General features: G+C 50.2%; 1 protein-coding gene across 4 annotated transcripts in view; it reads right to left on the bottom strand.

Moving 5' to 3' along the window:
- Positions 1–12,500, bottom strand: part of CACNA2D2 (calcium voltage-gated channel auxiliary subunit alpha2delta 2) — a 281,800-nt gene that overhangs the window by 76,886 nt on the left and 192,414 nt on the right. For all 4 annotated transcript variants that reach the window (XM_040358718.1, XM_040358717.1, XM_040358716.1 and 1 more), the window contains exons 5-6: positions 11,363–11,407; positions 8,209–8,347 (exon numbers count right to left, since the gene is read on the bottom strand). In XM_040358718.1, the coding sequence (XP_040214652.1) occupies positions 8,209–8,347; positions 11,363–11,407 (184 nt within the window). The remainder of the gene's footprint in view (positions 1–8,208; positions 8,348–11,362; positions 11,408–12,500) is intronic.

The following is a 12,500-nucleotide window of genomic DNA, read 5'->3' on the forward strand; positions in this document are numbered from 1 at the left end:
AATAAATCTTACTACAGAAAACGATCAACAATCTGTTTCTCATTTCTGTGAAGGCGATTGGCTGTTCCTTCTCTCATTATTCCCGGGTCTGAAGGCTTCTCGGTGGTGCAAAGAGGAGTCCAAAGATCGGCGGCTCCTTCCGTCTTCTCGTCTCACCGCTTTCCCTTTGAGTTCCCAACCCCATCTCAAAAAAGTGAAACTTTGCGATTTCCGGGTCTGAAGCTTTTCATTTATCCAGGTCTCCAAATTGTGGCCCTTTGGGACACTATTCCCCCCACTGACACCAATGATGGGACACTATTCCCCCCAACTGACACCAATGATGGGACACTATTCCCCCCACTGACACCAATGATGGGACACTATTCCTCCCACTGACACCAATGATGGGACACGATTCCTCCCACTGACACCAATGATGGGGCACTATTCCTCCTACGGAAACCAATGATGGGACACGATTCCTCCCACTGACACCAATGATGGGACACTATTCCTCCCACTGACACCAATGATGGGACACTATTCCTCCCACTGACACCAATGATGGGGCACTATTCCTCCCACTGACACCAATGATGGGGCACTATTCCCCCCACTGACACCAATGATGGGACACTATTCCTCCCACTGACACCAATGATGGGACACTATTCCTCCCACTGACACCAATGATGGGACACTATTCCTCCCACTGACACCAATGATGGGGCACTATTCCTCCCACTGACACCAATGATGGGGCACTATTCCCCCACTGACACCAATGATGGGGCACTATTCCCCCACTGACACCAATGATGGGACACTATTCCTCCCACTGACACCAATGATGGGACACTATTCCTCCCACTGACACCAACGATGGGGCAATATTCCTCCCACTGACACCAATGATGGGACACTATTCCTCCCACTGACACCAATGATGGGACACTATTGATCTTTTATTGAAAAGAATCAAGCAACCAATTTTATACAAAAGTAAAAAACAAAACTATAGTACAAAACTTCAAACATAAATCCAAGGAATACACATCCAGGTTCAGAATATATACAATATATACACTATACACCACTACCAAAACATTACTACAAAACTATTTACACAAAGCAGCAGAGAGGGCCTAAGAGGCACAACCCGTCACCTATGTACGCAGCCATTTATCAAAAATGTATCAAAAATAATAATCTAGGGTGATAAGAGACAGACAGCCACACCCGGGAAAGAGACTCCTGGCAGTCAGGGAGGCTTGAAACCCCTCCACGCCTTCAGCCAAGCCCCCTGACCCCGCTTGTCTCTCTCAAGCCCCCGAATCTTCCCCACCTCATGCACAATGTCATACACCACCACCTCAACAGGAAGGATTTTTTGCCGAATGCTGACCTGACACCGTGCGTTCCAGGTGAAATAACGGACCACTAGGCTAACTAAAAAAAGTGTATCCAAACAAAAACCTCCACCGGTACTGAATGCTCCGTACACCCACTCGGCATAACCCAGCCTGGAGAGGAAAGGAACACCGAGCGCCCGCCCCACCTGTTTGTACACTTCTATGTTAAAAGGGCAACGAAGCAGAAAATGGTCCATAGTCTCCTCCTCACCTGCACACTCCTCCCGAGGACAGCTACGATCCACCCCACTGCGGAATTTCAAATTGCCCCGAACATAGAGCCTCCCATGGAAGCACAACCAGGCCAGATCCCTAAATTTAGGAGGTATTCTATCCAAATTAATTAGTCTCAACCCCGCCCTCAAAACTGGGCCTGGGCAATCCCTTAAGGCCAGTGGGTCATGAAAGACTTCGCTCAAGACTCGACTCATAAGGTCTTTCCTCGGAACCGATCTGAGATCTTCAGCCGACAATCGCCACTGCCGCAGTAACTTCAGGCACGGAGCTACATAGGCTGGTAGCTGACCACGATGACCCCTGCGATTCTTCACTTGGCCACCTTCTTCCCAAAGTCGCAGAAAAGGACTAAACCAAGATCTAAATATGCCTGCCCATCCAGGAGGTTCCACTGCAAGCATACTACCAATGTTAAACTTGAGAAATAGCAGTGAAAAGAAAAGAATTGGGTTGACCATACCTAAGCCACCCTCCCTCCTGGATAGGTAGGTGACATTCCTCTTGATGGGGTTCAGTCTGTTCCCCCACAGCATCTGGAAGAACACACTACTGATCCTAGCATAGAGAGACACTGGCAAGATGCAGACAAAGCTGACATACAAGAAGATCGGAATCAGGTAGGTCTTAATCAGATCAACCCTTTCCCTCATAGATAACTTCCATCTCTTCCAGTTGACCACCTTAGCATTGGCAATTTCCAGTCTGCCTTCCCAGTTTTTGAGGCCATAATCGCCGGGACCAAATTCAATGCCTAGTATCTTAATTCTTTCTCGGGGCACTGGAAAGGTGTCCGGGAGATCAAACCCCTCACCTTCCTTTCCCATCCAGAAAACTTCGCTCTTTTCCTGATTGATCTTGGAGCCTGATGCTTCAGAATACCGTGATGTCAGAGAGACCACCTCCGCCGCCTCATCCGTCCCAGTGACAATCACCGATACATCGTCCGCATAAGCAACAACCCTCAATGGCGGCTCACCCGGGAGACCCACTGGTACCCCACACAACATGCCGCTCTCTAGCCTCCTGATGAAGGGGTCGATTGCAAACACATAGAGAAGGGGACTCAGGGGACAGCCCTGGCGCACCCCGGAGCCAACCTCAAAGGACTGCCCAACCCAACCATTAACAAGAGGGAAGCTTTCTGCCCCCTTATACAAGACTTTCAGCCAATCAACAAAACCACCCGGCAGACCGTACTTACTAAGGAGCAACCACAGGTACTCATGGTTAACACGATCAAAAGCCTTTGCCTGATCCAATGTCAGCAAGTACTTTCCCCAGCCTGCAGCCCTGCACCGCTCCAAGGCCTCCCGGACAGCTAACACCGCTGTGAAGGTACTCCTACCCTGGACCGAACAGTGCTGATGGCGAGAAAGCAAAGACTCTGCTACTGACGACAGGCGCCAGAAAAATATCTTCGCCAGTATCTTTCTATCGACATTAAGAAGGCTGATGGGGCGCCAATTCTCAATCATCGAAGGATCTTTACCCTTTGACAGAAGAATCACAGCCGAGTGCCTCATGGAAGGGGAAAGCACCCCCTCAGCAAGACAACTGTTAAAAACCTCTACCAAATGTGGGGCCAGAATAGACTTAAAGGCTTTGTAGAACTCAGCCGTCAAGCCATCCGGTCCGGGTGACTTTTTGATGGCAAGCTGTTCAATTGCCCTCATCACCTCTTCAACTGTGATCTCCTCTGTCAAATTCATCAATGGAACATCTCCACCATTTAGACCTGGAGTAGAGTCCAAAAAGCTTTCCATCTTGTCACGGTCAAGCTCTTTCCTTCCAAGAAGGTCGGCATAAAAGGACCTCACGACCTCCAGAATCCCTGACCTGGACTTTGTCACGGAACCTGTACTGTCCTTAAGGCCAACGACCGCTTTAACAGCTACACCTTGTTTGCAGTTCTGGTAAGGGTCAGGCGAGTGGTACTTCCCATAGTCCCTCTCCAGAACCAAAGAGGCATGCCGGTCATATTGACACTTCCTGAGAAGGAGTTTCACTTCGGAGATTGCCCCAGGATCTCCTCCTCTCGAGACAAGAATATCCAGCTTCCTCCGCAAACGTTGGTAGGTCATGTATTTATTAAACTGTGTTCTATTGGCTAGGCCCCTGAAGAATCCAGCGATCCTCTTTTTGGTCAGCTCCCACCACTCAGCCTTGCTGCTACAAAAGTCCAGGAGGGTCACCTGTGCCTGAAAGAATTCCTCAAAGGATTGTCTAACATGTTCTTCCTGGAGTAGAGTCGAATTCAATCTCCAGATGCCCTTTCCTCTCTGAGGGGCGTCTGAAGCATTCAGGGCCACAGATAGCATACAGTGATCAGAGAACTCTACTGCCTGCACCACTGGGGGTGAGAAAGCCGAGGCCTCCTTCAAAAAAAACCTGTCTATCCTACTCTGACTATTACCACGATGAAAGGTGAACCCGGTGTCATCCGGGAGGTGCGCAATGTGCACATCCACAAGACCAGCATCCCTAACCATACTATTTAAAAAAACGCTATCATATCCCAGCCTGTCCTTGAAGGCCTTCCTGTCCTTGGGCCTAGTTACTGTATTAAAGTCACCTCCAAAGACCACTTGCCGGGATGTAAAAAGAAATGGCTTGATCCTTGTAAAAAGGCATTTCCTGTCCCACTTTGTGTGCGGCCCATAGATATTAATTAGGCGCAGGTCCTGCCCTCCCACAAGGACGTCTAAGACCATACATCTCCCAATCTCCACCTCAATAACCCGCCGGACAGTTACCATGCCGGTTTTAAACAACACCGCCACACCGCCGTAAGGCTCGGCCGCAAGAGACCAGTAAGATGGACCATACCTCCACTCTCTCTTGGCCATATGAATATCTGCCAAGGAGGTGAGCCTAGTCTCTTGCAAAAATAAAATTTCAGCATCTAATTGGCTGAACAAAAAGAAGGCCATAGAACGAGCTCTCACTGACTTAATGCTGGCGACATTTATTGTCGCCACTTTTAACGGAGGGGGAACCGCCATTTGGGTTATTGGGTGGATTGCTTCTTAGCTCCCCTCTGCTGCTCATCACCAGAAGCCTCCCTCTTTCTTGAGGCCGCCTCCAACTCCATCTCTGAATCAGAGCTCAGCTCTGAAGAAGCGCCAGATGAGGAAATGTCCCACCTAGTGGACCTACGACGGGTGGAGACAGGCACCAGAGCTTCCCGCCCCCGTTCCGTCCTCACCGCCTGCTTCTTCCGCCGCCCAACCTTCCTTCTCTCCTCCAGGTACTTGAGGTCAGCCTCAGAGATGCCCTCATCCCTTGTTTTTTTCTTTGAAGCGACCTTTTTAGTACCCGCTACCACTCCTGGTGGGGGGGGTAAATCCGACTTAACAGGGATAGACTTCTGGGGGGTAACTGACTCAGGGGGCACAGACTTGGAAGGTTCTGACACAAGAGGAGCGGGTACAGTAGGCTGGGGGGACACAGATACAGATACAGAAGGAGTACTTACAGACACAGGAGGGGTGGTCACAGGAACTGGGGAGGAAACTGGGGAGGGATCCTGAGCAGGACCAGGGGGGTCGTCACCGCAGCGGAGGATGGTACACCAGGGGCCTCCCCCTCCATCCTGTCCAGCCTTGACATCTCATCCACTACCTCCTTCTCCATATTGTGCCAGGCCTCAGGGCATCTGCTATAAGGGTGGCCAAGTCGCAGGCACAGGTTGCACCTGATCTTCTGGGTGCAGTCCTTGGCCATATGACCCTGACCCCGACACACTGAGCATATCAAGGCCGAACAGGAGGAGCTAAGGTGCCCCCTCTCTCCACAGCGGTGGCACAGCTTCGGCTGACCAGGGTAGAACACAGTCATCCTATCCCTCCCTATGAAAGCCGAGGAGGGCAGGTGACGGACAACATTTCCATCCCTGGCCAGCCTGACCGTTACCGACCATCCCCCAGTCCAGATGTTACGCTCATCTAATATTTTACTGGGTTTGGTCAAAACCTCCCCGTAGTTCCTCAACCAGACCTCCAGATCCCTGGCAGGGACGCTCTCATTGGTGAGGATGATAGTGATCTTTTTTACTGTTGACTGCTGCGAAATCGCAACTGGGGCCAGACTTTCCCATTCGGGTCTTGACCTGCACCGGGCCTCATATCGTTCCCAGAACAGGTCAAGACCCTCTGGCTTGGTGAAACTGACTGTATACTCTCGCGTCCCTGACACATGAATAAAAGCATAGAGATCGTTAACCCCAAAACCCATTTCTAGAATTAAATCCACCACTGCACGCCTTGCAGGGGGGATTGCACCACCCTCCCATTTCAAGATGACAACATTACGTCTTGGGCCCCCAGCAGAAGCCAGAGACCCAAGACCATATCCCGGGGGGCTTGAGGTGGTAGCTCGTAGAGGAAAACCCTGCTTGGGGGTGGAGCTGCCAGGGACAGAGCGCAACACCTGAGCAAAAGTGGGTTTATTGGGGCCAAGACCCCACACTGAAGTCACTTTATCTGCATGAACAGAGTTAGTATTGTCCATGCCACCTGAAATGGGACCATTGTCCATCCCACCTGAAATGGGACCATTGTCCATCCCACCTGAAATGGGACCATTGTCCATCCCACCTGAAATGGGACCATTGTCCATCCCACCTGAAATGGGACCATTGTCCATCCCACCTGAACTGGGATGATTTTTATCAGTCACACACACATTCCCATCAGGAACAGTCACTGTTGCTGCTGCAGTACCAGCTGTGTCCTGATGCTGCGCTGTGGAGTCCTGAGCAGCAGTGGGGCAATCAGCTCTGGTCTCAGCATCAGGAGGGTTAATGGGTTCTGCTGGGACTTGCAGTTCCTTCACAGGAATGTCATTTTTTAAACGTGTCTCTTGCTGCATTGCAGCCTCAGCAGGCACATTATTACTGCATACAGTCCGATTATTGGGCACATTATCAGTCATGGTGCTAGATGGTACAAACACAGTCTTATTCACAACATGGGGCTTAGCTGGCTTTACTTTATCAGGTACACCATCTGCAATATCTTCATCATTGAAAACCATCTGATCCCCCCGCACAGGAGACTCCATTACCTGGATCACCCTCAGCATGCCTCCTGAGTCCTGGGAAGGCATTGGGGTGCTTACCTCTCCCTGGGGGGGCAGGGGGTCAGAACTGGGGGTCTCCTCCTCCTCCACCTCCATCTTTGTCACCTTTGCAAACCTCTTGTCGTTGCAGAACTTTTCCTTGAAAGGACCATCCCTTCCTTCCATTATGGCCACGATGGTCTCCTGGTGGTCCACACGGACCTTGGCCAATTGGATCTCTGGATCCATGGATCCGCGTTTCTGGCTATGTAAGCCTTCACGTTGCCTTCGCAGGCGCTTCAGCTCCGCACGTAGCTTATACAGCTTGTCCCTCTCCCGGTTTAGGACTTTTATGCCGGCCACCACTCGCTCCCGAATGGCCTCCGAGCCTTCATCCACACCAGGGGCAGAGAGATCACCAGCTGAGGCTTGTAGAGGGGCAGATGGCCCAGGAGATGGCTGAGAGCCTCCAGCAAGGGAGGCCCCACTGCCCTCCATGGCTTCCCCAGAATGGGGCCAGGAGAGCTGGGAGAGATTTCCAGGCAACTCCCTTCTCACACAGCAGCTCCAGACACACCTTCCTCCTCACACACCTGTGCTCCAATGATGGGTGGGGCACTATTCCTCCCACTGACACCAATGATGGGACACTATTCCTCCCACTGATACCAATGATGGGACACTATTCCTCCCACTGACACCAATGATGGGACACTATTCCTCCCACTGACACCAATGATGGGACACTATTCCTCCCACTGATACCAATGATAGGACACTATTCCTCCCACTGACACCAACGATGGGGCAATATTCCTCCCACTGACACCAATGATGGGACACTATTCCTCCCACTGACACCAATGATGGGACACTATTCCTCCCACTGACACCAATGATGGGACATATTCCTCCCACTGACACCAATGATGGGGGAACTATTCCTCCCTCAAACATGGCACCATGAAACCTCAGAGTTCATACAGAGGGTGCTTGGGGGGGGGTTCCTTGAGCCGTGGTTGATGAACCCCCTATGTGATAGCGTCTGTACGGTTCTGGGGCCAACACCGCTTGGCAGAGATGTCAAAGCGAGTTTCCCCATTGAAGTCAATGGAAACGAAAATAATTTGTTCCGCATTGACTTCAATGGGATGCAATACCGCATAGGAGGTCCATCAGCCACGGCTCAAGGAACCCCTCCTCCCCCGAGCACCCTCTGTATGAACTCTGAAGTTTCACGGTGCCATGTTTGAGAATGGCCGCCCAATCTCTTTCGCGGCGCCTCCTGCAGGCTTCCAGCTCACACTACAACCAGCAATACTTATCCTTCTAAGATCTCCACAATGGACCCAACCACGGGGACACAGACGATCCTAAGGACCACCAAACAATGTTTCGGTTCCCCCCATCGCTGCGACCGGAAGAAGCACAAGAATCCTATTTCTGCTTTAGTTGGGGGGGGGTTCTAGAGGAAAATGTTTGGGGGGGTACGGAGGAGTTGGGTGGTTTGGATACTCACAACCCTTGTAGATGTCGGTAGGGATCTGCACCGCCGTGTACGAATAATTCACTTTGGCCTTGAAGTTCAGATCGTCGGTAAAATCGAGCTTGAGGGAGTGGCTGGTCTCTCGCAGCTCCTCCTCCCCCTCCGGGTCGTCCTGTTAAAAGGGGAAGATGGGAAATCAAGGCAAAGAATAAGCGGTAAAGCTACACAACGCATGACGTTCCTTTCTAAAATGGGGTCTCAAGAATTTATCCCGCATCGGGGGTTATAATATAGTTCCTAGCAGGTGTATTGATTATCGGTCAATGTACCCGGGTGTGCGCAATGCCGGCTCGTTGTTTCTGACTATTCTGAGCTCCTAGGAGCGAAAACCAACACCTCTGGTGGGCGGAGCCATTTCCCATCGCAATAGGTGGAGCCACGTATCAATATATGTGTGTATGTACTAGGGTTGTCCCGATACCGATACCAGTATCGGTATCGGGACCGATACCGAGTATTTGCGGGAGTACTCGTACTCCCGCAAATACCCCCGATACCCAAATAGAATACTTCCCCCCCATCGTCGCAAACCCCGTCGCCGCAAACCCGTCGCCGCAAACCGCAAAGCCGCCGCCGTTAATCAGCGTGCGGGGAACATTACAACTTTCGTTTGAATAGCTGTATCCCCGCCGCGTATAGACACTCCCCCTTGCGCGGGATTGGACGGATCCAGAGCAAGGGGGAGTGTCTATACGTGGCGCGGATACAGCTATTCAAACAAGAGCCTAAATGTTCCCCGCACGGCGTCCGCTCCATAGGGCAAGCTTGGGCGTCCCCCCCCCTGGAATCAGCCGCGGCCGCCTCTCGCACCTGTGATTGTCACTGTCTCTCTGTCATGTATGTCAGCGGGACAGCGGCATATCAAGTCAGTCATTTGTTTACCTTGCGCTCCGCTCCCGCCCCTATTTTCCGGCCAGCCAATAGATGATCGCTCACTCCCCCTACAGTCCAGGCCAGTCCAGTGCTCGTCCTGGCGGCGTGACGTCACTGACGCCGGGAGGGGATCATCGTGGAACTGATGGGAGGAGCGTAGAGAGCTGTACCAAGAGGAGCCAGCGCCGCTGTTTAGGCAAGTTTAACACACAGACACACACCACACACACTTGTAAAATGGCTCACTAATCGAATGATAACAATCACAATTTCAAATAGTAAAAATCAAAGTGTATAATTACCAAATATTACCATGCAGCAGGTGTGTTCCTTTAGTGCATTGGGCAGCCATTAAAAAAAATGTCAGTGTAAACATTAATAGTATTAATGTTTGCACTGACATTTTTTTAATGGCTCCCCAATGCACTAAAGGAACACACCTGCTGCATGGTAATATTTGGTAATTATACACTTTGATTTTTACTATTTGAAATTGTGATTGTTATCATTCGAGTAACTCGAATAATAACAATCACAAATTCATATAGTAAAAATCAAAGTGTATGATTACCAAGTGTATTACTATGCAGCAGGTGTGTTCCTTTAGTGCATTGGGGAGCCATTAAAAAAATGTCAGTGCAAACATTAATACGTACAAAGTGCGCCAATGTGTGTTGCATTACTGCACTGCAAAGCCAGTCTGCTTTTACTGACTTCCCTTCTGAAAATACTAGTTTCTTGGCTAGATTATGTGGGGGACATGGCTAGATTATGTGGGGGGACATGGCTGGAATATGTGGGGGACATGGCGGAATATGTGGGGGGACATGGCGGAATATGTGGGGGGACATGGCGGAATATGTGGGGGGACATAGCTGCATTTGGGGACACATTTAAAAAAAGTATCGGTATTCGGTATCGGCGAGTACATAAAAAAAAGTATCGGTACTCGTACTCAGTCCTAAAAAAGTGGTATCGGGACAACCCTAGTATGTACATGTATAAATCATCGGTGCAAAACATATATACATAAAGGGCCAGATTCACAGAGCGAGTACGCTGGCGTATCTACTGATACGCCGGCGTACTTTGAAATTTCCCGCGTCGTATCTTTAGTTTGAATCCTCAAACAAAGATACGACGGCATCTGGGTAAGATCCGACAGGCGTACATCTTCGTACGCCTTCGGATCTTAGATGCAATACTTCGGCGCCCGCTGGGTGGAGTTTGCGTCGTTTTCCGCGTCGGGTATGCAAATTAGCGATTTACGCCGATCCACAAACGTACGCGCGGCCGTCGCATTTTCTAACGTCGTCTGTTGTCGGCTTTTCCCGGCGTATAGTTAAAGCTGGTATTTTGCGGCGTATAGATAGACTTGCCATGTTAAGTATGGCCGTCGTTCCCGCGTCAAAATTTGAATTTTTTTTTTGCGCACGTCGTCCGTGAAAAGGGATGGACGTAACTAACGTCTAAGGCCTCGTACACACGACCGAACATGTCCGCTGAAACTGGTCTGCGGACCAGTTTCCGCGGACATGTTCGGTCGTCTGTACGGCCGACTGGACCGTTTTCCAGCGGACAAAAATTTCTTAGCATGCTAAGAAACTTGTCCGCTGGAACGATGTCCGCCGGACATGTCCGATGATCAGTGTGACCGATCGGACATGTTCGCTGGCCCGAGAACCCGCGCATGACGTCGAAGTGATTTGACGCATGCGTGGAAGCATTTAACTTCCGGGTTCGCGCACGTCGCCGCGTCATCGTCGCCGTCACGTCGCCTTCACGTCGTCGTCGCGTCACCACATATTCTGTCCGCGCAGATTTTGGTTTGATGGTGTGTACAACCATCAGACCAAAATCTCCGAGCGGACAGAACCGTACAGAACCGTCGTGTGTACAAGGCCTCAGTTCCAAAAATGATGCAGTTGCGACGTCATTTCGCGCAAAGCACGGCGGGAAATCTCTGGACGACGCATGCGCAGTTCATTCGGCGCGGGGACGCGCTTCATTTAAATGAAACCCGCCCCCTGATCGCCGATTTGAATTCCGCCGCCAGAAATACACTACGCCGTCGTAACTTACGGCGTGAAATCGTTGAGGATTCGAAATTCCGCCAGGTAAGGTACGGCGGCATAGCGTATCTCTGATACACTGCGCGGATCCAATTCTCTCTGGATCTGGCCCACAGAGATAAAATAAAATCTAATTGAAGTAAAACAATGACGGCACTTTGGGGATTTGCGACGCTACTTACGTATTCTGTATCGGCCTTGGCGTCATAATACTCGATATCTTCCTCCTGAAAAGACAAAAAAAAAAACATTCGATGTGTAAGGGAAGTGTGAGAATATATTACAGCCGTCACACATTTCCATCAGAGCCGCAGGAACATGCGTTGTGCGCTAACAGTCTGAACGGGCCCACAACGATCATCAGCGCAACGTAAAGATCGATGATGATGATGAGATCGATTCCTGTTGCTTCTGCCCAGTTGAAAGAGTGTGATAAACGTGTACAATTTACAACATGTCCGAGTCTCTAATGGCCGGGCACGTGAAGAAGAATTCAAATCTTCAGGCCAGCGTGTGGCCACGCCCCCTCCTCCTTGTGCTCTGCGATAGGAGCGCCCCCTGCTGTCAGTGCGACGTTCAACTTCCATATTCAAATGTTTCATTCTTTTACATAATCCGATCTATTCATATCATTTCCCCCTAATTTTTGTTTTTATTTCCATTTTATTACTTTTGTTGCCTTTTGATTCCACAATAAACCCATTTTTTTTTATTTATAGAATTTTGATACAAATTTGCCCAAATTATCCGTAAAAAAAAAAAAATTAAGATTAGTACAGCCTTATAAGGGAGTAGGTGGACGGCATTTAAAGCCATTCCCTATTTTTTTTTTATTATTTTCATTTTATTACTTTTGTTGCTTTTTGATTCCACAATAAATTCATTTTTTTTTTTTAAATAGAATTTTGATACAAATTTGTCAAATTTATAAGGAACAAAAATTAAGATTAGTACAGCCTTATAAGGGAGTAGGTGGGCAGGAGTGCTGTGAGTGGGGGCGTGCGGTGAGTGGGGGAGTACGGTGGGCGGGGACGTGCGGCGAGTTGGGACGTGTGGTGAGTGCAGGCGTTCAGGGAGTGGGGGGCATTCGATGAGTGGGGGCGCGCGGTTAAGGGTGGACGTGCGGTAAATGCGGGCGTGTGGTAAATGCGGGCGTGCGGTGAGTGCGGGCGTGCGGCGAGTAAGGTCATGCAGCGAGTGAGGTTGTGCGGCGAGTGGGGACGTGTGGAGAGTGGGGACGTGCGGTGAGTGCGGGCGTGCGGCGAGTAAGGTCATGCAGCGAGTGAGGTTGTGCGGCGAGTGGGGACGTGTGGAGAGTGG

Source organism: Rana temporaria, chromosome 7 (assembly GCF_905171775.1).
Source record: "Rana temporaria chromosome 7, aRanTem1.1, whole genome shotgun sequence".
Lineage (NCBI taxonomy): Eukaryota > Metazoa > Chordata > Amphibia > Anura > Ranidae > Rana > Rana temporaria.